Genomic DNA, 27,500 nt, shown 5'->3' with positions numbered 1-27,500 from the left:
AAACACACCAGAGACTCGGATCTCTCACACACACACACACACACACACTAAACACACCAGAGACTCAGATCTCACACACACACACACACACACACACACACCAGAGACTCGACACACTAAACACACCAGAGACTCGGATCTCACACACACTCGTGGTCCTTCACTCTCGCTGCTCTGCTCTTCATCACTGATTCACCACTGCTCGTTATTCTCATCAGAATGAAACATTTGCTCTTTTTCAGTTCAACTCCGGTAAGTAACACACACTTTCTGCAAATCTGTCTTCAGGTTAGATGGTCAAAAGTTTGGAGTAATTACAATGTAATTATCATGTGTCTAAAAGAGTCTCTTCTGCTCATTTATTTGATCAAAAATACAGTAAAACAGTGAAATATTATTCCAATGTAAATTCCAATTATTCCAATATAGTAAAGTGTAATTTATTCCTGTGATCAAAGCTGAATTTTCAGCATCATTACTCCAGTCTTCAGTGTCACATGATCCTTCAGAAATCATTCTAATATGAGGATTTGATGATCAAGAAACATTTATGATTATTATCAGTGTTGAAATCAGTTGTGCTGCTTCAGATTTTTGTGGGAAATTGTGATACACTGCCGTTCAAAAGTTTGATAAAAAAATCGTATTCATCAAAGACGCATTAAATTGCTAAAAATTGACATTTATGTTACAAAAGATTCTATTTCAAATAAATGATGTCCTTTTGAACTTTCTATGCATCAAAGAATCCTAAAAAATAAAATGAATATCAGTTTCCACAAAAAATATGCTTTCAACTGTTTTCAACATCAATATTAATCATGTTTCTTGAGCAGTAAATCATCATATTAGAATGATATCTGCATTTATTTCTGTAATGACATGATTTCAAACTTTTGACCTGAAATTTATTGTACGTTGATGATAATGTGTATTTGGAGATACACCAGATTTGAGCCAAAGGATTAATATAAAACTAGTTAAAGATAATGTGACAGTGCAGAACGAGTTTTGTTAAATAATCTTTATTTACATGCAGAGAAACAGTGATGAGATGAACTGAGTGTCACACACACACAGAGCTGAGAAAACAATAAAAACTGTTAAAAACTTGACAGCATAGAAACTCGTCCAGACGAACACTGAGGTGTTTGTTCGTTGATTTAATATCACAGACGCTTGTAAACAAATCAAACAATGTGAAGGAACAGGATCTTATCAGCGTTTGTTAGAGTGATTTCTCAGCATCCGTGAGTTTATTCTCTCAGAAACTCTTGAGAATATCGAATGATTATGAAGTTCACCAGCGATCGAACGATCATGCACTCCTCAGCAGATATACTGACAGAACTCACAACTAAATAAATCTCAAAAAACACATTTGACCGTCGACGTCACGTGACTAAACGAGCTCATTTTCCTCTTGGTCAAGTTATGGAAGCTTGTTTCTGCCACGGAATAAAAAAAAAACAATTGCGACTTTTTATCTCACAATTGTGACTGCTTTTTTCTTCTTTTTTGCAATTTTCGCAATTGTGAGAAAAAAGTCAGAATTGCAGAAAATAAACTCGCAATTCCAAAAAAAGTCTGAATTGTAATAAACTCGCAATTGTGAGAAAATAGTAAGAATTGCAAATAAACTCGCAATTAAAAAAAAAAAAGTCAGAATTGCAAATAAACTCGCAATTTAAAAAAAAGTCAGAATTGCAAATAAACTCGCAATTTTAAAAAAAAGTCAGAATTGCAAATAAACTCGCAATTTTAAAAAAAAGTCAGAATTGCAAATAAACTCGTAATTAAAAAAAAAAGCCAGAGTTGCACGAAATTGTGTGATAAAAAAGTAGCAAATACCACAATTGCCTATTTTAGTATTCTGTGGTGGAAACAAGCACCAGCAGACATGCACCTATATGTGGTGCATCATGGGATGTGCTGTTGCCTGATGGGAAAACACACTCATGTATGAGTGCAGACTCCAGGTGCAGTGTAAAAGCTCTCTCTGCGGTTAAAGATATATATGTGTATATATATATATATATATATATATATATATATATATATATATATATATATATATATATATACACACATATATATATATATATATATATATATATATATATATATTTAAATCCTTTCGTTGTAAAAGAGTCAGTGTGAGAGGCTCTGCCTCCCTGTAAGCGCTCATTATAGAGTCAGGTGATTCTCTGACGTCACGATCGGCCGGGCGAACTCCACGAAGTCATCGATGAGCACCGGCCACGCACCTGAAATCAAAACACTCAGTGTTAATTCAGCAGTCGAACACGGACACGTATACACCGACACGGTTCGTACAGGCACTGTAAATGAAACCACTACTTCTACAATCAGAAATCTCGCTTATCAAACAATATCTTTATTATCTTCCAACTTCTAAAAAGGGTAAATATATATATAAAAATAAACGAATAAAACAAAATGGTCCTAATAAAGTGCAGCACATGCAATGACTGGTAACCTTAACCAATGAAAGGATACTATGACAAAGATATCGCTTTCCCTGTTAAAACTGATTGAATCTCCCATGAATATATGATTGACATGAAGAATGAAAGCTTTATCATATACTAGGATATTTATATGAGCAATATCACACTCATAGTCATGCGAAATGTCTTTATATCTACAGTGGTGTGAAAAAGTGTTTGCCCCCTTGGTAAATATGATCAAATATGGCTGTAAAAAATAAATCTGCATTTTTAATCCTTTTGATATTTTATTAAAAAATTTGCAAAAATCTAACCTTTCATTGAAGTAAAATAATTGAAAGTGGGGGGAAAATCACATTATAAAATATTGAACAATTCATCAGTGCTTATTTTTATAAAGAGTATATAAAATATAGAGACGTTTCATCATCCAATCACATCCCTGCTGATAAAATCAACCATGTCATACTTTTTCCCTCCTTTGAATATCCAGTTTCTACGGAAGCTTGTTTCCGCCATGGAATAAAAAAAAAGTTATAAACTGCCAAATGCGAGAAATAAACTCAGTATTGCGAGATAAAAAGTCCTACTAAACACCTTTTTTATTCCATGGCAGAAAAAAAAACAAGTTTCCATCAGTCTGAGTGTGTTTGAGTTGATGAGCTGAGTGATCAGTCTCACCCTCCTCGTCGTAGTTCGACATGTCGTCGGCGATCACGTTCCCGAAGTCCAGCAGCAGATTCCACGTGTCTTTAGAGATGGGCTTTTTATGATGCTCCTTTACAGACACAACAAACACACACATGAACGTCATCGATTCAGCAGAAACACATACAGTATCACCGACAAGTACACCTGATTAATCACATCCAAAATAAAAGTTTGTGTTTACATAATATATGTGTGTGCTGTGTATAATTATTTTATATATATATATACACATTCATGTATATATTTAAGAAAAACTTTATTTATATATAATATAAATTATATATAAATATATACAGTATATACACATGCAAATAATTCTTAAATATATACATGCATGTGTGTGTGTGTGTGTGTGTATTTATATATACAAAATAATTATACACAGCACACACACATATATTATGTAAACACAAACCTTTATTTTGGATGTGATTAATCGTTGCATAGGTCTACTCACACACAGGACTGGTTTGTTTAGTATGTAGTTGAGATGCTGTGATGTGTGTTTGCGTTTCTTCACTTCCTCTGATTGATCATATATTGATTATAGTCGTGTAAAGCAGTGACGTACCAGGAGGAAAGTGTTCCAGAGGTGGAGAAACTTGAAGCGTCCGGTGAGAATGAGGTTCCAGTAGGCCACGGCCATCTCCAGATCTGAGACAGAGAGGATCATGGGTCACTGCACACATCAGGGTCATGGGCCATCACAGCACAGGTGTTCACTACAGCAATCGCTCACCTAAAGCCTTCTGACCAGGGCTCTTGGCGAAGGTAAACGTGAACTGATAGAAGTCTCTGAACTTCCCAGAATCCTTCAGCTCCTGCTCTAGTCTGGGTAATAGACTCTTCAACTTCTCTGGACTGTCACATCTAGACAAACAAGCACTGTAAGAGTTAGCATCCGCACGCTTCACCTCGAAGAGTTAAATCCACTGACCGGCGCTCACACGAAAATCACACGAAACACTGAAAGGATACTACGACAAAGACATCGCTTTCCTCATTCAAACTGATTTTTTAAGCCGTGTATATATGACTGAGCTGAAGAATGAAAGCTGTATATATATATATATATATATATGTGTGTGTATGTGTGTCAGTATACTGTATTACCGGTAGATCCAAGCATTCGGTCTTAAAGTGACAGCAGCCTTAAATATATGTCAGTAGGCGTGTTTCCATTACAGATTTGCGCGAAACTTTTGCGTTTTTTTTCTAAATGTCGACAAAAAACTATTGCGAAATGACGGCGTTTCCATTAACCGATGTTATGCGACTAAAACTTCATATTTTCCTCTCGCGATCAGTAAATCATTCCAAAAATCACAGCAACGGACGCTGGTGGGTTTCTGTACTATATCCCAGCCACTGCACTGGCCATTATTATTAATGGAAGGAGATGTGTGTGTGTTTTCCAAGCATTAATGGTAAGGAATGACCCTTATTATACTGTGAGCGGCACATATGAGGAGTTTCTGGGTGTTTCTCCCTCAGATCTGCGTCGAGGTCTTGATTGTGGCATTTATTTGAGGTTTAGAATCCATTATTCCTGTAATTCTTTTGTCTTTTATGAATTTAATAAAGAACTCAAATGCGCAAAAACTGTTTCCATTGCAGATTTGCAAAATATTTCTTTTTCGAATTGCCTGAAAAACCCCCTCATGCGAGCGTAAAAACTTTTTTGCGATATATGGGAGTTTTTGCGAAAATTACGTGTTTCCATTGGCCGTATTTTCAATTCGCAATTTCAATTTGCACAATTTGAAGGGTTATGGAAACACGGCTTGTGTCATTAATGTTAATCAAGCAACAGAAGATGTTAAATAAATGTATACATGTTAAATAAATCTACTGTACCTAAAAAACGTGGTTTAATTAGTATTAAATAATATTTTCATATTTGTCAGTTGTTTGTAATTTGCTTCATTCTTTTTTTTACAAAGGCCTAACAAAAATAAATTAACAAAATTACATCTATCATTATCATAAATTTTGCACTTTTCAATACACTTTTTTGTTGTAGGCATACAAAGGACATTACATTCTTTCAGCAGTGAGTTATAGACCTAATATAGGCTCAAAGATGGCCAAAAAAAAAAAAAAAAGTGTTTAATAATTAATTTATTTGAAGTTATATTGTGCTTTGTTGGTATAATGTCTGCTGGAATGTTAAAAAATGTTCAGTGTTAAATAAATATTTTTAAAGTGTAGTTTTGTAATTGATGTTTCTTTAAAAAGCAAGACAAAATAGTAAAAAGCACATTTTGACTATTTATAAAATGATGAAAAAATTGGCAAAATAAATGGAAAAAAGTGTGGGGGAAAAAACATGTTCGGTATTCGGCCAATAATGTGACTTTCAGTGCATCCTTACTCATATCCCTGGGAACATCAGAGCACTGTCACGCTCACAGCCGTGAGCCCTATATCTATATCAGATGGGCGGAAGCATTAACTGCGTGAAAAGATTGTTTTTGTGTTTTATCAAAAAAATTAAACACCGATCTCATATATATATATATATATATATATATATATTGTCTTTCAATAATTCACCTTTTTATAAATATGGCTTTTTTCAAGGGTTTTCCAGGTCTTCAATTTCAAAAAGTCAAATTCAAGCACCTTGTGCAGGTTTTTTCCTCGCAATTCTTGAAACAAACTCGCAATTGCAAGAAATAAAGTCAGAATTGCAAGATAAAAAGATGCAGTTATACATGTTTGTTTATTAGGGGTGTAACGGTACGTGTATTCGTACCGGACCGTTTCGGTACAGGGCTTTCGGTTCGGTGCATGTGTGTACCGAATGACTGAAAGCAATATTTTGTGTGCGGAACATAGGTACATTTTCGTGTTTCCACACGAACATATTAAAGGGATACTTCACCTCTGGGAAGATGAATGTGTATTTAAAATAGGTCATTTAAGTAGAAGAAATGTGGAGAAATTTTTGAATTTGGAGCTTTCTAGACTGAGAAAAGCCAGAAAATGTATTTTTGGCTTATGTGGATGAAAGACGGGGTGGTGGTGGCGCAATGGATAAGACACATGCCTTTGGTGTGAGAGACCCGTGTTCGAATCCACTGTGAGACACCAATGTGTCCCTGAGCAAGACACTTAACCCCTAGTTGCTCCAGAGGCGTGCGACCTCTGACATATATAGCAATTGTAAGTCGCTTTGGATAAAAGCGTCAGCTAAATGAATAAATGTAAATGTAAATGTAAGACAACAACTCCCAGAATGCACTTGCTTCGCTGCCTTAGGAGGCCACGCCTACCGGTTAGAGAGCACAGTTGAAAACAACAAGGCTAGCCTAAGTAAGTGATGAGTTTGCCAGGGATTTAGAGACCCAAAATGTCCGGGATTCGGCTTTTGCGTTCTACAGTCGCCATTCATCATGTTTACTGTGGCGAGCAGGACGAGGCTGACGGCCGCGGGAGAACGGCGCGAGGCCGGTGGCGTCATTACTGAGACGCGCCGGGTCTCGCATCTCTCACGGAGGAGCGGAAATTTTCTTAGCAAGGGTAAAACGCACATCAACCGATCACTTGTTTAGCGTTCATGTAAACACTACAGTCAGATTCACCGATCGGAATTAATTCAGTTAGATTGAAACGAGAGGTGTGCATGTAAACAATAAATGGCGACCGTAGAACGCAAAAGCCGAATCCCGGATATTTTTAACAGTCTCGCCCGCCGGACAAGTCCGGGAAAAGGAAGATGGTAACCCCTACTTACTCAGCTTTCTCCTATTATTCAGCTTTCTCCACAGAACAAGAGCATGCTAGATTAGCTTCCAAAGAAAGACGGCTGACACTGTGTACATTCTGTGAGTGAGATCCCACCCTGTATGGGCGGGTTGTAAACATGCGGAACAACGCCATCTACTGGCTGTAGTCTTTAGCCTCTGGACAGAAAATCCTCCGATGGCGCAAAATGACGATTTTTGCGTCATCGGAGGATTTTTTCCAGACAAAAAATACATAAATCTCTCCTCTCAGGGGGATATGAGGGGGGAAAGCATTTCTACTAATACAAAGCTTAAAGGGGGGGTACAATGGTGTTTCATGTATTCAGAGTTGTTTACAGTGTTAAAGAGATAGATTCTCATGCTAAACATGGGCAAAGTTTAAAAAAAATATTTTGGACGAATAACGGAGAATTTCTATGCTGAAAATCTTACTTCCGGGTTGGTACAAGTTTCGGCTGGTTTTTTTTAGATCGTGGATCTAATGACGTAGATCAGAGTGCAACTCCTTATATGAGCATTTCTCCCGGAAAAGCTCGCCCGCGAGCACGTCGACTAGAGGAGAGCGAGACCGCGCACATCAACGCGCTTCAACAGGAAATCATCGGCAGCCAGCGCTGCGTAGGATTTGTTCAAGAATGTCTCCAAAAAAGTGTGTATTTGGATGTGAGGGAAAGCTTACCGTGTTCAGTTTTCCAAAGAACCCAGTGTTACAGGAACAGTGGATGCAGTTTGTTTTTCCGGGGCAGCAACGGAGTGTAGGAAGTGCGGTTGTGTGTTCTGGCCATTTCAGTGACGAATGTTTTATTAACAAGGCTCAGGTCGACGCTGGATTTGCAAATCGTTTGCTATTAAAACGTGGAGCGGTCCCAGTGATAAAAGACCCCATTCATGTAAGTACAACTGGATCAGATTTCTGTCTTTTGCTGGAAATCAAGTACTACCGCTTGACTCTATAGCTCCGCCTCCAGGACCTCGGCTTTTTCCGGAGAGAATCGGAAAGCTGTATTTTTCTTTTCTAAATATAATAAAACTAAACACTTTTTTGAGATATTAAGGATGCACTACTACTCTATAGGTACTCAAGATTAACATGAGATTAGGTGAAACTGTGCATGTTATGTACCCTTTAATGCTAAATCCTGAAGTAACCCTTTAAGTGGCGGAAGTCTCCGCGTTCAGCGCAAATCCCGCCCTGCAGCTGATTCTAAAGTTTTACCCGTCGTCACTGTAACCTAAACCAATGAAATCGACTGCACGGCGAAAAAAGCTTTTCCGCTCCGTGTGCGCCGTCCGCACTCTCCGTTCCGTGTGTGTGTGTGTGTGTGTGTGTGTGTGTGTGTTTGTGTCGGCCCGCTGCGCTCTCTGCTCAATGTTCGAGTCCGTGTTTGCGCTGCACGTTCTGCTCTGTCGTTAACGGCCCAAACACTCCAATCTTGTACCGATCATGCACTGGAAAAGCAAAGTCCGCTCAAATAAGGTGAAATTTCTCAGTAGTACACTTCTGTTTGCTGAGCTGGTATAGTTATGCTGGCAACAATGGTAAAATGACCTGCTCTGATCACATGCTCTGGTAATAATAGCTTTGTACTATAGCTTTGGACTATATTTTATTTTGATATAATAAAAAAGTGAAAAAAAAAAAAAATCTTAAATTGATTATGTTGATTGATTATTGAAAAATAATAATACATTGATATATTTATGTTTAATATTATTTTAATATAGGGCTATTTTCTGTTCCTTTTTCCCCCGTGTTTCATTTAATTAGTTGATTATAAGTTTAATTATTGATGATTACAAGCTTGGAGGAATTGCAATTAATTACAGCAAATTGTGCAATTAATTAGTTCTTTTTTTTTATCGATTCCCAGCCTTAATTTTTAAATATGAGCAGGCCTACAAGCTGGGATTGGTAATGCTGCACTGTAATCATAGTTATTTATTTATATTTTTCATTATATTTTACTATGTGATATTGGTTTGAGACTTGAGAGTATTTTATTTAGTGGAGAACTTTGCAGCAGTATTTTATTTCTTATTCTTTTTTTTATTTTATATCTATTTTATTATATTTTATTAAAAAGTGTTTAAAAAAGTGTAAACAAATTGTTAAAAAAAGTTTATAGTAATAAACAACCTGCAGTTTAATGTTTGCATTTCTTTCCCTTACTGTACCGAAAATAAACCGAACCGTGACTTTAAAACCGAGGTACGTACCGAACCGTGATTTTTGTGTACCGTTACACCCCTATTTTTTATGCACAGCAAACAATGCTTTTCTTACTTCGTATTTTTGTCTTGTTTCCAGTCCAAATATCAAATATTTCTTAAATCAAGATGCATTTACTAAAGTAGTAAAATGACATAAGACATTATGTCCTTTTTTTCCGGGGGAATTAATAAAAATTAAGTGAGTTGATGCTTAAAAAAAGCAAAATTATCTGCCAATGGGGTCAGAAAAATAATGTTAATTCAAACAGAAACAAGATTATTTTTCTGACCCCATTGGCAGATAATTTAGCTTGTTTTAGGCAAAAACTCACTTAATTTGTATTATTTCCCCAGAAACCAAGACTTAATGTCTCATGTCATTTTACTACTTTAGTAAATGCATCTTGATTTAAGAAATGTTTGATATTTGGTAGTGATGCACCGATGTGAAAATTGCGGCCGATACCGATAACCGATATTAATATTGCTGTTATAGCCGATACCGATATTTACCGATGTCGATATCTCTGTACAGAAAGCACATTTTTATGATAATCAAATAAAGAGCTGTTTTCCAAAACACTTTTTTTTTTTTTTTTACTTTTGTAATTTATTTTCAGCTGCAGCCGATCGATACTGACCTGGCCTGGAAGTGTACGTGCGTAGCCCGAAGGACGTTAGCTCAATTTCTACTATGTCGCCAAATATATGGATTGAGCCAAACTGGACTGTTTGGCAAGACGACTACTGTTCTTTGCAATTCCTATTACGATCATATAACTACATTCTGCCTGATACTAGAGCTGTCACTTTTGAGAAAAATCAAATTCGAACAGGTATCAAATATCAAGCAATGTATTTGAATATATTCGAATATCTAAAAAACGATCAGTCAAAAAATGCGTCATGAAGAGGAAAAAAACATATATAAGTCGCACTGGACTATAAGTCGCATTTATTTAGAAATTTATTTCACACAAAAAAAACAATGTTACGGACGCGAGCGCTCTGAAAGCGGCACTAAAACACTGCTTTAAAACTTTCACAGAGACCTCAAACAGAAAGCACAAAGCCTGTCTTTAAATTTATTTTCGTTTTGTATTAATTGTATCTTAATTTTATAAATAAGATTTAATAAATAAGAAGTAAATATAGTAGAAATATAGTAGAAAATATTTAATCACGACACGGAGGCGCCGGCGCGTGAACCTGGAGCTCTCCTCACAAATGAACCGAAACTCAGCGTATAAGGTATGAACCTACTTGCCTCACAGACCTGAGACAGATATAACGCTTGAAATGTGTACTTTTAAACAGAACAATTCAAAACGAAAGAAAACAGACTGCTCTCTGCTTATGTAATCCGTATGAAATGTGCATTTCTCTCAGGCGCGTTCACTACTGAGAAGATCGCGAGTCAGCATCGTCAACTTCATCTTCAACTTCACGCGTCAAATACACAGGAATGAGTATCGGCATGTTCACATCGGCCCTATTTTGACATCGGAACGATACCGATGTGTAAAAAAAATGACCATATCGGCCGATATTATATTGGCGGCCGATTTATCGTGCACCACTAATATTTGGAGTGGAAACAAGACAAAAATACTAAGTAAGAGAAGCATTGTTTGCAGTGTAGAAATAGCTGAGCTGATTCTGATGGTCAAAAAGTCAAATTCAAGCACGTTGTACGAAACCCTGCGCAGCTTTTTATCTCGCAATTGCAAGAAATAAAGTCAGAATTGCGAGATAAAAAGATGCAATGCTTGTTTGTGTACGGATAAAGCTCACCCCAGATCCGACATGCCGTCCAGGAACTCTTCGCGACTGAACTCGCACTGCGTCGCCGCTCTGAACTTCCACGCTACGATTAGCACGCCGACGCTAGCGGGATCCAGAACCAGGTCGTCGCAGAACTGCTGGATTCCCTCGAGTCCGATCTTGTTCTCGTCGTGAGGATCTGCACACAGAAGCAGCGGCACCAGCACAAATGAAGGCACACACACACACACACACACACACACGGCGGCTCACCTTTGTAGCGGTTGTAGAGCTGGTCCAGCTTCTTGCGGTCCATGGGCTCTCGGTGGTTCTGGAAGTGGTTGCTGGAGGTCGTGTCTCGTCTCCAGTCATTGTGGGTCAGGCAGAACAGAGCGGTTCTCTCTGCGGCCCGGGTGAAGGACATGACCTGGCGGATCTTCTCCTTCTGGGTCGACTTCAGTTTATGCTGGCGGAGCAACAACACCGTTAGCATCAGCCAGTAACGTCGCCTTCATTTATACAGTTTCCCAGCGATAGTGATAATAGGAGATTACAGTAACAGAGATTGTTTAGGCTTTACAGCAGATCTAGAATAAAGTTATTTTCCAGATAAAGTTAGTTTGATTGATTCACTTCCGTTGTAAAGATCATTAGTTATTAACTTAGCGGCCGCTAACACACACCGCTCTCACACAAACGTTTAATGTGTTCTGGCCGCACAACAACAGTGTTTGGAGCTCGAGAACGCAAACCGTGAAACAGGTTTCAAGAAGCAAGGGTTGAATTTTTTTTAAAAACGTGATCATCTCTGTGTAAACTTCAAAAATGCTAATCTGTGAAAACGCTGTGTATTACGTCTTTACTCTACAGATATGTGCGTTTGAATATGTGCGCAGAAGTGTAGTCCTTTACAAACTGACCTCAACAAACTACTTGTCTGACCTTAAAAATTCATAATACAGAATCATTTTGACAATGTGTATCTGTACAGAGGTGAAGGGAAGGAGGCCTTCGACAGCATTAGTTACAGTAAACAGAGCTAGTCAGTCAAGCCCATCACCAGTATGTGGAATTTCAGGATGACTCGACAGTGATCATTCACCATACATTTATGCCAGAATACCAGTTACTAGGTTAAAATCATTCCTATCCCATGAGCTCACGGGAGAGGATCTGTGAATGACACTGAAGCGACGCAACTGACGCTGGTAGGTCACGTGACAGTAAATATCAATCATATTACCCATATTCATCTTTGAAAACATCCCGAACAATTATGTAAATTGTAATTTTTCCCTTCTTCTGTGTATGCCGACATGTTCGTGTTCCTTATTCTGTATTATACATTTTTTGTACTGAATTAAACAAAAAAACCGCGAACGAGCTTTTTAACGGTTAAGTTTTAATTAAAATGTATTAACGGTACCTAACGTTACTCAGTTCGCAATTTCGGACACAGAGATAGACTTTTTCCTAGAATTGCTTGAAATAAGTAGGAATAGTGAGATAAAAAGTCAGAATTACCGTTTTTAATTTATTATTTACAGTCCATTTATTTCGTGGCGGAGTTAAGCTTCGATAAAGGTTAACTGACATCACGTATACTTGCAATTATGATTGTTCAAACACTAAAAATTGATAATTAAACATATGTGTACGAATCGCCTGAACTAAACATCAATCCAACCGTTATCATAAATCAGTGGTGTTACACAGTGCTATAATACCATAGTATTTATTGACACATTCATATATCATCGTGATATTAACAGTGCATTACCATGGTATGTGTAGTTTTGAGTTTATGAAGAGCTCAGTATGAGTGTCGGAAACGCGTGCAGAAGGGCGATCGGTTCCGGTGACCCGCTTTGATTCGGATCTCGCAAAACACCCTCCGTTTCCCTCATAAACAACAACTGACGCGCGGGAACAGCGTGAGAATAAGCGCAGAACGAGCGTCCAGTGTTAGCGGTCATCAAACATTACAGATAAACACAAAACACTGCCCCCTGCGCGCTCACCTACCATCTTCATCTCCAGCCGAGCTCCCTGTGCGCATGCGCGGACACCAGCTGGCGCTCGGGGGAACTCTGGGAAATGTAGTTTTTACACCTGCGCTGCTCAAATTCAAGTTACCTGAACTGAATTTGCAGAATGTCTAACCTTGCACAAACACGGCATTGATGTTAGCAAGCATTTAGAAGTTACTAATTGTGGATTATTTGTAATTATAAAAGTTTGATATTAGTAATTAAACGTATGTGGCAAAGTCATACAGCTAAACCTGTAGGTTTTCTATATTTTATCATATTCAGTGACTGACTCCAGATAATTCTAGTGCATTTCTATGGAAGCAAATTTCCGCCATATAGCTTATAAGGGAAAATCGTGCTTTTGTAAATCATTTATAACTTAAAAGGTAACAATTAAAGACTTTTTTGACTTCATAGTTTCCAATTTTATCTTATGATTATGACATAGCATGTCATAATGTTGATTTAGAATGTAATAATTTTAACTGTATCTCTTATTTTCGACTTCTTGTCAATTAAGATTTTGCAGAGCATTTTTTTCCCCCTTATGCGGCGGAAATGTTCTTATTTTTGTCATGCGCGGCGCGGAAGGAAAACTACATTCCCCAGAATTCCACGCGCTGTTGTGATTCAGTTCTGTTTTCAGCGCTACTAACATGAAACACCGCTGAAAAACAAATCCTGACAGAACTGACAGCACACAAAAGCGCTTAATGTTCGTCAATCTTCCGCGAACTCTCGGTGAAGTGTAGTCTAGTATGAGCTGCTCTACTCTCTCTCTGTCGCTCCGGTAAGTCGTTTACCTGTTTCCGGGAACCGAGCGAGCGCGGATCTCACCGTCACCGTCACCGGGTGTCCGTGCGCGAGCCGCGCGCCGCTGCTGTCCGGTGAGGTGCGCGCGCAGCATGTGGCGTCACAAGAGCGCGATTGTTTCCTCCGTTTACTGACGAGTTCTTGCACTGAACTGCATCACAGTCACCAGGTATGAGTCTCTTCTCTCTTTCTGTTTATTAGCGTTGATGTTGTCTTGCAGAATGCCATGTAGAAAATGTACTTGAAGTGGATGACTGACAACCGTCAAGGTTACCTGAATAAATAATAATTATAACAATAACGCGTTTGATGGACAAATCAGATCACCCGCATAATTCTGAATATTATTTATAGTCACGTTAAGTCGCGCGAAGTCAGTTGACATTGATCAGTAATTTAGTTAATTGCTTTTAAACATCAGCAACACGTCATTATCGCTGTGTGTCCGTTGATAATGTGTATCATCTCATATTACACTTATTAGAACGTGGATTGAATATTTATTTTAAAATGTAAATTAAATATTATCCTTAAAAAAAATCAGGGGAAAAAAAAATCTTAATATTTTTTAAAATGTTTTCTATCTGCCCCGGTGTCCCCAGAATTACCAGGGTTATTGTTATTATAGTTTGCTAAAACTAAACCCATAAAAAACATGTTCTTGACCTGAAAAAAAGTCAACTGAAATAATCTAAACTAAAACCTAAACGTATTTTATTTCAGTTAGTTGCCAAGGCAATATTTCTCAGTTTCCTAAAAAAAATGAAATTAAGAATCAGACGGAAAAAAAACGAATAAAAATGTGGAAAATCTAAACATAAAAACTAATTCAAAATATTAATAAAGACTATAAAAGTATCTCAACGATACTAAAATAACACAAGTTTTAGATAATGACATCGTAGGATTTTATCATAGACTGTAAAAAAAATTATTAATTACTTTTGGCAGAAGCTCCTCCCACTCCTGCATAGCCGACTGTTGACAGCCAATCAGAATCCATCCTGCTTTAAAGAGCTCGAGCATTTAAAGCGACAGGCGACAGAACTATATCGTGCGTTAGTGTGTGGACGCTGATACATTCATCGCACGGGCCTTTAAACAATGTGCTGCTATTTCTATAGACTTGAAAGAGTATAATAAAGTACATATTTTAAAGTAAGCCTCTCATTCATTTCCCAACAGAAAACATACATCAAAAGAGCTTCGTGTCATTGTGTGAGAAATCCACCCTGTTATGTCACATTCCATTATCAACATGCCATTGATATTCTCTGATGAGGTGAAGGTGAACTTTGTTTGTTTGTTTAATTCTGATTCAGGGATGAAATGCTGACGAATATGAGCCGTATCTCTGCAGGATTTAGGTGTGCTCCGGTAAACACACTTCAGGGTTGTTTGCCTAGTTAGTGACACACCTTCACCAGTCTTTAGAGTTCATATGTCAGGTGAGTCCTTGAGTTTCATATCTAATGGCTCTTCTGTCATGTTTTAGAGTAATATTCATTTAGTGAATACATTTAGTGAATATTGATCAGTGTTATTTTAGTATCATTAGCTCTGCTTCCATCCAAAGGTGAGAATTTAATTGGAATATGGCATAAAGCACTTGTGACCGTTTCCATCTCACGTGTTCAAGAGAATAAAATCATCACTTCCTGGCACAAAATATTAGTTATAAAACTGTAAGTTTCTGCAATCGGGCGCTTTTTCCCTACATCATAAATGTCTGCCGGAAGCTAGTTATTTTATTTGATAAAGTTTTAAATATGGATATTTTTCTTACACAAACACGTTTCACTTCAGAAGGCCTTTATTAATGCACTTTTATCATGGATAGATGCACTTTGATAACGGATAGATGCACTTTTATCATGGATAGATGCACTTTTATGATGGATAGATGCACTTTTATGATGGACAGATGCACTTTTATGATGGATAGATGCACTTTTATCATGGATAGATGCACTTTTATGATGGACAGATGCACTTTTATGATGATAGATGCACTTTTATCATGGATAGATGCACTTTTATGATGGACAGATGCACTTTTATGATGGATAGATGCACTTTTATCATGGATAGATGTACTTTTATAACGGATAGATGCACTTTTATGATGGATAGATGCACTTTTATCATGGATAGATGCACTTTTATCATGGATAGATGCACTTTTATGATGGATAGATGCACTTTTATGATGGACAGATGCACTTTTATGATGGACAGATGCACTTTTATGATGGATAGATGCACTTTTATCATGGATAGATGTACTTTTATGATGGATAGATGCACTTTTATCATGGATAGATGTACTTTTATAACGGATAGATGCACTTTTATAACGGATAGATGCACTTTTATGATGGACAGATGCACTTTTATGATGGATAGATGCACTTTTATAACGGATAGATGCACTTTTATGATGGACAGATGCACTTTTATGATGGATAGATGCACTTTTATGTTGGACAGATGCACTTTTATGATGGATAGATGCACTTTTATGATGATAGATGCACTTTTATGTTGGACAGATGCACTTTTATGATGGATAGATGCACTTTTATGATGATAGATGCACTTTTATGTTGGACAGATGCACTTTTATGATGGATAGATGCACTTTTATGATGATAGATGCACTTTTATGGTGGATAGATGCACTTTTATAACGGATAGATGCACTTTTATGATGGACAGATGCACTTTTATGATGATAGATGCACTTTTATCATGGATAGATGCACTTTTATGATTGATAGATGCACTTTTATGATGATAGATGCACTTTTATGTTGGATAGATGCACTTTTATGATGGATAGATGCACTTTTATGATGGATAGATGCACTTTTATGATGGATAGATGCACTTTTATGATGGATAGATGCACTTTTATGATGGATAGATGCACTTTTATGATTGATAGATGCACTTTTATGATGATAGATGCACTTTTATGTTGGATAGATGCACTTTTATGATGGATAGATGCACTTTTATGATGGATAGATGCACTTTTATGATGGATAGATGCACTTTTATCATGGATAGATGCACTTTTATGTTGGATAGATGCACTTTTATGATGGATAGATGCACTTTTATGATGGATAGATGCACTTTTATGATGGATAGATGCACTTTTATGATGGATAGATGCACTTTTATGATGGATAGATGCACTTTTATCATGGATAGATGCACTTTTATGATGGATAGATGCACTTTTATGATGGATAGATGCACTTTTATGATGGATAGATGCACTTTTATCATGGATAGATGCACTTTTATGATGGATAGATGCACTTTTATGATGATAGATGCACTTTTATGATGGACAGATGCACTTTTATGATGGATAGATGCACTTTTATGATGGATAGATGCACTTTTATGATGGATAGATGCACTTTTATGTTGGATAGATGCACTTTTATGATGGATAGATGCACTTTTATGATGGACAGATGCACTTTTATGATGGATAGATGCACTTTTATGATGGACAGATGCACTTTTATCATGGATAGATGCACTTTTATCATGGATAGATGCACTTTTATGATGATAGATGCACTTTTATGATGGACAGATGCACTTTTATGATGGATAGATGCACTTTTTTCAGTTTTGATTTCACAGTGACTATAATAACCCTGCGATGATGTGATTTCCAGCGTGCCAGATGCGAGGTGTGTGTGCAGTGCTGTGCGTCGGCCTGGTGGTGGCGCTGCAGGCTCAGCAGGCCCACCGAGCGCAGGTGTACGGACACCCGTGGGTGACGGAGAACTGCCGGCGGCTCTCCACACTCCTCAGACACAAGCACTCGGCCGTGCGTAAGCTGGGCTCGGCCGCACTGGTCCTGGAGCGGGACCACACGCTGGCGCCGAACGAGAAGCTGTTCCGCATCCACACGCTCGAGGTGTTCCAGCGCGAGCTCAACGAGAGCGAGCGCTCCCTCTTCCAGGCCGTGGAGGGGCTCCAGCGAGTGCTCACGGGGAACTTCAGAGACATCGTCAACATGAGGGACAGCAGCCGACAGAGACTCCAGGCGCTCAGGGAAGCCGCCATCAAGGTCAGTCACGTGACAGCTGAGAAACGCCTCCTGGGTAGACTCGAGTTTTCAACGCGTCACAATATTCCTCATTATAATAATTCATACGCAGAATAAAGGGGCGGGGCCTGGTTGAGTTAGTTAGTATTGTGTTAAACTGGCGGTTATGGAAAGGAGCGGGACATTTCCCAAACACACTCGAAGCGCTCGACCAACCGCAACACACTGCTCCAGCCGACCAATCAGAGCACAGTGTGCTTTTCAGAAGGAGGGGCTTCATAGAGACAGGAAGTAAACAGAGCGTTACTGACAGACTGGGAAGAGAGGAGCAGCAACAATGGAGGATATGAGGAAAATAATCAACATCACAGCAGGAAAACCTGTTCTAGTAGAGCCTGAAAACAACATCAAGACTTTAAGGGCTGATATGTATTAGCACACATTAAGCAACAGCAGCAGGTGCTTTATACACCCAAAACTTGCAGTTTGTCCACATATCTTTGTTTTCCTTGTTTTGAGAGGGGATCTGGATATTCGTGGCATGTACTATAACTGGTGTGTCTTGGCCTCACCCAAACATGTCCACAAGGCTGCTTTACACGAACGCAAGTGCGTTAGCGGTAGTTGCTCAATCGCAGGTGTTTCACATATGAAATGAGGCCGACACCAGCACACCCAGTGCAAGTAGACGTTGACTATTTCTTACTTAACATTTTTTTATTCATCCGTTATATTGAAGACACCTTTTTTGAAGGATATGGGTTTACTTATGGCATTTTGAGTAAGACTTGAGTGTCAAAAACAACCACAGTTGACCAAAGTGCTTAACAATGTCAGGATACACACAAATAAGCAAAAACAAACACAGTAGAGAAAGTCACACACGCTCGGTCACCTTTATTTTCCAAGTCGTATTGAAATCGGTGATTTGTAACTTGTAATGGAGTCATTTTCGCTGTAAGGTTTCTGCACTTTTACTCGAGTGTGGTGTCCAGGTCCTCTTTACCCGTGTGTGTGTGTGTGTGTGCAGGAGGAGCAGGAGTACATGGAGCTGCTGGCCGCGGAGAAACACCAGCAGGAGGCGCTGAAGGTCGCACAAGACCGGAACAAAACCCTGTCCATGCTGGACGAGATCCTGGAGGACGTGAGGAGAGCTGCGGACCGGCTGGAGGAGGACATCGAGGAGCACGCCTTCGACAACAACAAACAGGTGTGGAGAGCGAACACAGACGAGGACAGAGAGTCGGCAGAACACAGGCTCACACACACATGTATTAGGGCTGTCAAAACGGCTGAAAAGCTCAATTCGAATTTTTTTTTTTTTTTAATATTAGCAAAATTAAGGCAGTATTGGGAAATAAGTGCTGTGTTGTGTCCTATGTCCACAAGAGGGCGCAAGCGAGCGCAGTAAGCAAATATAAAACAAATCAAGCATCGCATCTTTTATTGAAATGAAATGACATTAAATTTTTAAAGTGCGTTAACTTTTGAAACGATTGCTCTTAAAGTATTTTTTCTTTAATGTGCATGCAGGGAAAATGAGGTTACAATAGTGCATAAAACTGTAAGTGCATCAGTGACCTGAGAAAACACACTTCAACACCTTCTCTGTCTCTCTGTCCAGATGAATGGTGTGAACGTGGAGGCCGTCCTGAGGGTGGAGGAGGACGAGGAGGACGGGAAGAGGAAGAACATGTCCATGCGTTTGGACAAAGGCAATCTGGGGCTCAGCATGCTGATCGACTCCCAGAATAACCAGTATGTGCTGACCAAACCACGGGACTCCACCATGTCCCGCGCAGACCACCACTTCATCAAGGTGACCTCTGACCTCGGACTGTTGTGTTACTCAGTTGAGCTCTTCCACACAGATGGGAAATGATCAACAAAACCTTCAGTTATGGAAGGATATTTTAGCGTCATTTTCTTAAAGTCCCCCTGTAGTCAATCATTTTATCCCTTAAAACTCATTTTTGATCACCAGAATTACATATTTAACAGTTTTTTTCTTGAAAAAAATAATAAATATAGCTTGAATGTAACTCGACATCATCCTGTCGGGGGTTATTCTGAGAGAACCACTGGCTGGATGTACATTATCCCTTACTTAAAAACACCACATAGACAAATAAACAACATTAAAAGCTGGATTTTCAGCACAGGGCGACTTTGACACTATTCTAACCATGTGTTGTCTAATATAATAATAATAATAATTAATTACATTTATATAGCGCTTTTCTAGGCACTCAAAGCGCTTTACATGGAAGGGGGGAATCTCCTCAACCAACTCAATATGAATATGAAATGAAGCTGACTGGTGTGTGTGTGTTTGTGTGTGTGTGTGTGTGTGTGTGTGTGTGTGTGTGTGTGTGTGTGTGCTCTGCAGGATCTGGTGTTGGTGGTGATGTTGTCTCTGCCGTGTGGATGGATGTGTACGCTGATGGGTCTGCCGCCCATGTTCGGGTACATCATCTGTGGGGTTCTGCTCGGCCCATCGGGACTCAACAGCATTAAAGTGAGCGCCATAGGCGTAATTCTATGGGGGGTCAGGGGGACACGTCCCCCCCAATATTCAAAGAAGGACAATTTGTCCCCCCCAATATTTGATCATACTGTATGATTATGCGGGCAATATCGATGTGATTGCAAATAACTTACGTCTTTCTTTCCAGCTCCGAAAATATAAAATCCCGGCCGGTCCATTTCCCAAATCCATTCGACTGGCCTTACACTATACATTAACAAAACCTATTTCTCCTGAAATCCATGTCATGTTTTCCCTATACCTTTAGTAGCTCGTGCACCGTCAGTGAGTTAGGAAAAAACAAACAGAAGAAGAGTTAGGAGCGCGAAATCTGACAGACATTTGGCCATACCTGTCAACACTCCCGTTTTTCCCGGGTTTCTCCCGTTTTTTAGCCCTATCTCCCGGACCCCTCCCGGTTTGTTATTTCTCCCGGGAAACTCCCATAATTTGCATGGCCCAAACTGAGTAAAGCCTCTGTTTAGGCTATTAAGGAAATATAATTTTGGCAAAAGAAGAACTTTTATTTTAAATAAATGTTCATTTTAAATCAGCATGTCAGTGTGATATGTTACCATATTATCATGCTTAACACTAAGAATTTGAATAATTGTAATGTGATGATCAGATGCAGATATCTAAATCAGAGAATATCATAGGTTCGGGCGGTTTGCGGGTGGATTATTTATTTTTAACAGTGGATTCGGGTGACTCAAAGTGCACCAGATTAATGAACTTACCTTTAAAATGTACAAAATTTTCTTACGGGGGAGCATGCCCCCGGACCCCCATAGAGGTACCAAGTACACTTAACAGCATGACTGTTGTATGCTGGTAAGTGTTCGGACTCTGACTTTTATTTTATTTTGATTAAAAAAATGTGTGCATTCGCCAACACAAAAAGTCCCACAGCTGTCCCCCCCAATGTGTGATTGACAATTTCGCCCTTGGTGAGCGCCAAGCATCTTCACACACATGTGTGCACATCTGAACGTGTGTGTAATGCTGTGTCTCCTGCAGTCTATGGTCCAGGTGGAGACGCTGGGAGAGCTCGGCGTGTTCTTCACTCTCTTCGTGGTCGGGCTGGAGTTTTCACCCGAACGCCTCCACAAGGTAAAGACAGGCGTTTACACTCGTGGGCTTGAGGAGAGAATGTACTGAAGCCGAAGGGTGGAGGAGTGTGAAGAGTCTCACGGTGAAGTCCTGAAATGAGATCTCCAGTCAGTCACTAGATCCCACTTTCATAGGGACCCTCCTTATGTACAATCAGATAGATAGATGGATGGATGGATGGATGGATGGATGGATAGATAGCTCATGTGTTTTTATTGATGTCAGGTGTGGAGGATCTCTCTGATGTTGATGTTGTTGATGTGTTCAGGTGTGGAGGATCTCGCTGCAGGGCTCTGGGGGTCTCAGTCTGCTGATGGTGTCTGCTGGTCTGCTGTGGGGTAAGATGCTCCACCTTCAGCCCTCACAGACCGTCTTCATCTCCTGCTGTCTGTCTCTCTCCAGCACTCCAGTAGTGTCTCGCTTTCTAGCCGGAGGATCCAGAGCCGAGTCCAAGGAGGGTGAGTGTGTGTGTGTGTGTGTGTGTGTGTGTGTGTGCTAGTCCATCCACTCACAGCTGTGGTGTGTGTATATATCAAGCTGGAAACTGCCTGTCTCTCTCTTGAATCCAACACTGAAGTGACTGAAACTGCAGTTCATCGACTGGCCACTAGAGGCCGGCTGCAGAAGAGACTCAATCCCATAAACCCCCATGTTAAAACGCTCAACTTTACAGCAGAAAAAAATGTGTTTACAGTCTGGTGCAAAAAGTGGCTTTGGTCTATATAGCTAATGTTGCCCTTCATGACGACTGTGAGGGGGGTGAATATTTTTATAACTCATCTGTTTAAATTATATTAAGGCTTAAAGTTCTGCATAATTAAGGGCGTGGCCTCTTGAGTGACAGGTGGATTGCCGCTGATGTCACTACTAGCCGTTTGTCTGCTGTCTGTTAGCGTCTCGTCACCTCAGCTAATCCGTCTCGCTGCACATTTCCGTTTATCCGGAAGTGACGCGTGGCCAAGATGGCAACAGTTGGCTCCGCCCACTTTGGGCTTCAAGTGACGAGTGACGTCACGGACACTACATCCATATTTTTTTACAGTCTTTGGTATATACAGTGCATCCGGAAAGTATTCACAGTGCTTCATATTTTTCCACATTTTGTTATGTTACAGCCTTATTCCAAAATGGATTAAATTCATTATTTACCTCAAAATTCTATAAACAATACCCCATAATGACAACCTCAAAGAGGTTTGTTTGAAATCTTTGCAAATTTATTAAAAATAAAAAACGAAAAAACACATGTACATAAGTATTCACAGCCATTACTCAATACTTTGTTGAAGCGCCTTTGGCACCAATTACAGCCTCAAGTCTTTTTGAGTATGATGCTGCAAGCTTGGCACACCTATTTTTGGGCAGTTTCTCACATTCTTCTTTGCAGAACCTCTCAAGCTCCATCAGGTTGGATGGAGAGTGTCAGTGCACAGCCATTTTCAGATCTCTCCAGAGATGCTCAATCAGGTTCGAGTCTGAGCTCTGGCTGGGCCACTCAAAGACATTCCCAGAGTTGTTCCGGAGCCATTCCTGTCTTATCTTGGCTGTGTGCTGAGTGTCGTTGTCCTGTTGGAAGATGAACTGTCGCCCCAGTCTGAGATCCAGAGCTCTGGAGCAGGTTTTCATCAAGGACATCTCTGTACATTCATCTTTCCCTCGATCCTGACGAGTCTCCCAGTTCCTCATCTTTCCCTCGATCCTGACCAGTCTCCCAGTTCCTCATCTTTCCCTCCACCCTGACTAGTCTCCCGGTTCCTCATCTTTCCCACGATCCTGACTAGTCTCCCTGTTCCTCATCTTTCCCTCGATCCTGACGAGTCTCCCAGTTCCTCATCTTTCCCTCGATCCTGACCAGTCTCCCAGTTCCTCATCTTTCCCTCGATCCTGACCAGTCTCCCAGTTCCTCATCTTTCCCTCGATCCTGACCAGTCTCCCAGTTCCTCATCTTTCCCTCGATCCTGACCAGTCTCCCAGTTCCTCATCTTTCCCTCCACCCTGACGAGTCTCCCAGTTCCTCATCTTTCCCTCGATCCTGACCAGTCTCCCAGTTCCTCATCTTTCCCTCGATCCTGACCAGTCTCCCAGTTCCTCATCTTTCCCTCCACCCTGACGAGTCTCCCGGTTCCTCATCTTTCCCTGGATCCTGACGAGTCTCCCGGTTCCCCATCTTTCCCTCGATCCTGACTAGTCTCCCAGTTCCTCATCTTTCCCTCGATCCTGACTAGTCTCCCTGTTCCTCATCTTTCCCTCGATCCTGACTAGTCTCCCTGTTCCTCATCTTTCCCTCCACCCTGACTAGTCTCCCGGTTCCTCATCTTTCCCTCCACCCTGACTAGTCTCCCGGTTCCTCATCTTTCCCTCGATCCTGACTAGTCTCCCTGTTCCTCATCTTTCCCTCGATCCTGACTAGTCTCCCGGTTCCTCATCTTTCCCTCCACCCTGACTAGTCTCCCTGTTCCTCATCTTTCCCTCCACCCTGACTAGTCTCCCGGTTCCTCATCTTTCCTCCGATCCTGACTAGTCTCCCGGTTCCTCATCTTTCCCTCAACCCTGACTAGTCTCCCGGTTCCTCATCTTTCCCTCGATCCTGACTAGTCTCCCGGTTCCTCATCTTTCCCTCCACCCTGACTAGTCTCCCGGTTCCTCATCTTTCCCTCGATCCTGACTAGTCTCCCTGTTCCTCATCTTTCCCTCGATCCTGACTAGTCTCCCGGTTCCTCATCTTTCCCTCCACCCTGACTAGTCTCCCTGTTCCTCATCTTTCCCTCGATCCTGACGAGTCTCCCAGTTCCTCATCTTTCCCTCGATCCTGACCAGTCTCCCAGTTCCTCATCTTTCCCTCGATCCTGACCAGTCTCCCTGTTCCTCATCTTTCCCTCGATCCTGACCAGTCTCCCAGTTCCTCATCTTTCCCTCGATCCTGACCAGTCTCCCGGTTCCTCATCTTTCCCTCCACCCTGACGAGTCTCCCAGTTCCTCATCTTTCCCTCGATCCTGACCAGTCTCCCAGTTCCTCATCTTTCCCTCGATCCTGACCAGTCTCCCAGTTCCTCATCTTTCCCTCCACCCTGACGAGTCTCCCGGTTCCTCATCTTTCCCTGGATCCTGACGAGTCTCCCGGTTCCCCATCTTTCCCTCGATCCTGACTAGTCTCCCAGTTCCTCATCTTTCCCTCCACCCTGACGAGTCTCCCGGTTCCCCATCTTTCCCTCGATCCTGACTAGTCTCCCAGTTCCTCATCTTTCCCTCGATCCTGACTAGTCTCCCTGTTCCTCATCTTTCCCTCCACCCTGACTAGTCTCCCGGTTCCTCATCTTTCCCTCGATCCTGACTAGTCTCCCTGTTCCTCATCTTTCCCTCGATCCTGACTAGTCTCCCTGTTCCTCATCTTTCCCTCCACCCTGACTAGTCTCCCTGTTCCTCATCTTTCCCTCCACCCTGACTAGTCTCCTGGTTCCTCATCTTTCCCTCGATCCTGACTAGTCTCCCTGTTCCTCATCTTTCCCTCGATCCTGACTAGTCTCCCTGTTCCTCATCTTTCCCTCGATCCTGACTAGTCTCCCTGTTCCTCATCTTTCCCTCCACCCTGACTAGTCTCCCTGTTCCTCATCTTTCCCTCGATCCTGACCAGTCTCCCTGTTCCTCATCTTTCCCTCGATCCTGACCAGTCTCCCAGTTCCTCATCTTTCCCTCGATCCTGACCAGTCTCCCGGTTCCTCATCTTTCCCTCCACCCTGACGAGTCTCCCAGTTCCTCATCTTTCCCTCGATCCTGACCAGTCTCCCAGTTCCTCATCTTTCCCTCGATCCTGACCAGTCTCCCAGTTCCTCATCTTTCCCTCCACCCTGACGAGTCTCCCGGTTCCTCATCTTTCCCTGGATCCTGACGAGTCTCCCGGTTCCCCATCTTTCCCTCGATCCTGACTAGTCTCCCAGTTCCTCATCTTTCCCTCCACCCTGACGAGTCTCCCGGTTCCCCATCTTTCCCTCGATCCTGACTAGTCTCCCAGTTCCTCATCTTTCCCTCGATCCTGACTAGTCTCCCTGTTCCTCATCTTTCCCTCCACCCTGACTAGTCTCCCGGTTCCTCATCTTTCCCTCGATCCTGACTAGTCTCCCTGTTCCTCATCTTTCCCTCGATCCTGACTAGTCTCCCTGTTCCTCATCTTTCCCTCCACCCTGACTAGTCTCCCTGTTCCTCATCTTTCCCTCCACCCTGACTAGTCTCCTGGTTCCTCATCTTTCCCTCGATCCTGACTAGTCTCCCTGTTCCTCATCTTTCCCTCGATCCTGACTAGTCTCCCTGTTCCTCATCTTTCCCTCGATCCTGACTAGTCTCCCTGTTCCTCATCTTTCCCTCCACCCTGACTAGTCTCCCGGTTCCTCATCTTTCCCTCCACCCTGACTAGTCTCCCGGTTCCTCATCTTTCCCTCGATCCTGACTAGTCTCCCTGTTCCTCATCTTTCCCTCGATCCTGACTAGTCTCCCGGTTCCTCATCTTTCCCTCCACCCTGACTAGTCTCCCTGTTCCTCATCTTTCCCTCCACCCTGACTAGTCTCCCGGTTCCTCATCTTTCCTCCGATCCTGACTAGTCTCCCGGTTCCTCATCTTTCCCTCAACCCTGACTAGTCTCCCGGTTCCTCATCTTTCCCTCGATCCTGACTAGTCTCCCGGTTCCTCATCTTTCCCTCCACCCTGACTAGTCTCCCGGTTCCTCATCTTTCCCTCGATCCTGACTAGTCTCCCTGTTCCTCATCTTTCCCTCGATCCTGACTAGTCTCCCGGTTCCTCATCTTTCCCTCCACCCTGACTAGTCTCCCTGTTCCTCATCTTTCCCTCCACCCTGACTAGTCTCCCGGTTCCTCATCTTTCCTCCGATCCTGACTAGTCTCCCGGTTCCTCATCTTTCCCTCAACCCTGACTAGTCTCCCTGTTCCTCATCTTTCCCTCCACCCTGACTAGTCTCCCGGTTCCTCATCTTTCCCTCCACCCTGACTAGTCTCCCGGTTCCTCATCTTTCCCTCGATCCTGACTAGTCTCCCGGTTCCTCATCTTTCCCTCGATCCTGACTAGTCTCCCGGTTCCTCATCTTTCCCTCCACCCTGACTAGTCTCCCGGTTCCTCATCTTTCCCTCGATCCTGACTAGTCTCCCTGTTCCTCATCTTTCCCTCGATCCTGACTAGTCTCCCGGTTCCTCATCTTTCCCTCCACCCTGACTAGTCTCCCTGTTCCTCATCTTTCCCTCCACCCTGACTAGTCTCCCGGTTCCTCATTTTTCCTCAGATCCTGACTAGTTTCCCGGTTCCTCATCTTTCCCTCAACCCTCACTAGTCTCCCAGTTCCTCATCTTTCCCTCGATCCTGACTGGTCTCCCTGTTCCTCATCTTTCCCTCCACCCTGACTAGTCTCCCGGTTCCTCATCTTTCCTCCGATCCTGACTAGTCTCCCGGTTCCTCATCTTTCCCTCAACCCTGACTAGTCTCCCAGTTCCCCCACAGCTGATGCTGCTTTACTGTAGGGATGGTATTGGCCAGGTGATGAGCGGTGCCTGCTTTCCTCTAGACATGACACCTGCCATTCAGGCCAAAGAGTTTCTCATGGCCTGAGAGTCCTTCAGGTGCCTTTTGGCAGACTCCAGATGGCTGTCATGTGCCTTATACTGAGGAATGGCTTCCATCTGATTGGTGTAGAGCTGCAGAGATGGTTGTTCCTCTGGAAGGTTCTCAGCTCGGACCTTATATAGACAGGTGTGTGCCTTTCTAAATCATGGTCAGTCAACTGAATTTACCACAGGTGGACTCCAATAAAGTTGTAGAAACATCTCAAGGATGATCAGTGGAAACGGGACGCACCTGAGCTCAATTCTGAGTGTTATGGCAAGGGCTGTGAATACTTATGTACTGTGTACTGAATACTATGTACTTATGTATCTGATTTCACGTTGTCATTATGCGGCATTGTTTGTAGAATTTTGAGGAAAATAATGAATTTAATACGTTTTGGAATAAGGCTGTAACATAACAAA

General features: G+C 41.5%; 2 protein-coding genes across 12 annotated transcripts in view; one reads left to right on the top strand and one right to left on the bottom strand.

Annotated features, from left to right (window-relative positions):
- Positions 1-2,088: 2,088 nt before the first annotated feature.
- dcun1d2b (DCN1, defective in cullin neddylation 1, domain containing 2b) lies at positions 2,089-13,829 on the bottom strand. Of its 4 annotated transcripts, none has more exons than XM_079853881.1 (7): positions 12,931-13,020; positions 11,183-11,375; positions 10,940-11,108; positions 3,922-4,052; positions 3,754-3,836; positions 3,153-3,249; positions 2,089-2,267 (listed from the first exon to the last, which is right to left on the bottom strand). In XM_079853881.1, exons 2-7 carry the CDS (start codon positions 11,331-11,333, stop codon positions 2,188-2,190), a joined length of 711 nt encoding a protein of 236 aa, XP_079710007.1. In that variant the 5' UTR covers positions 11,334-11,375; positions 12,931-13,020; the 3' UTR covers positions 2,089-2,187. The 4 variants fall into 4 exon arrangements, with proteins under 4 accessions (XP_079710007.1, XP_079710004.1, XP_079710005.1 ...); XM_079853878.1 differs by having other exon boundaries at positions 12,935-13,006; XM_079853879.1 differs by having other exon boundaries at positions 12,690-12,947.
- tmco3 (transmembrane and coiled-coil domains 3) overlaps positions 13,819-27,500 on the top strand; it is an 18,493-nt gene continuing 4,811 nt past the window's right edge. For 4 of the 8 annotated variants that reach the window (XR_013819443.1, XR_013819444.1, XR_013819445.1 and 1 more), the window contains exons 1-8: positions 13,850-13,924; positions 15,078-15,203; positions 17,457-17,854; positions 18,864-19,043; positions 19,458-19,652; positions 20,223-20,351; positions 21,381-21,473; positions 21,742-21,931. Coding sequence is in view for 1 of the 8 variants with exons in the window: in XM_079853840.1 (XP_079709966.1) it covers positions 15,197-15,203; positions 17,457-17,854; positions 18,864-19,043; positions 19,458-19,652; positions 20,223-20,351; positions 21,381-21,473; positions 21,742-21,931 (1,192 nt within the window). In the remaining 7 variants the exon portion in view is untranslated. Of the gene's footprint in view, positions 13,925-14,940; positions 14,974-15,077; positions 15,204-17,456; positions 17,855-18,863; positions 19,044-19,457; positions 19,653-20,222; positions 20,352-21,380; positions 21,474-21,741; positions 21,932-27,500 lie in introns of all 8 variants that reach the window. The other 4 variants (XR_013819446.1, XR_013819447.1, XR_013819448.1 and 1 more) reach the window with 4 other exon arrangements.

The sequence above is a fragment of the Squalius cephalus genome (assembly GCF_949319135.1).
Source record: "Squalius cephalus genome assembly, chromosome: 2".
Classification (NCBI taxonomy): Eukaryota; Metazoa; Chordata; class Actinopteri; order Cypriniformes; family Leuciscidae; genus Squalius; species Squalius cephalus.
The sequence above is the reverse complement of the archived record's forward strand: the minus strand, read 5'-3'. Positions and strand labels throughout refer to the sequence as shown.

Bases quoted from the DNA above. Each gene is read 5' to 3' on its own strand.
- dcun1d2b (XM_079853878.1), bottom strand. The intron at 11,109-11,182 runs GTGAGCCGCCGT...TTCTGTGTGCAG, and splicing joins GCTCTACAACCGCTACAAAG to ATCCTCACGACGAGAACAAG. The intron at 3,250-3,753 runs GTACGTCACTGC...GTGTCTGTAAAG, and splicing joins TCTGGAACACTTTCCTCCTG to GAGCATCATAAAAAGCCCAT.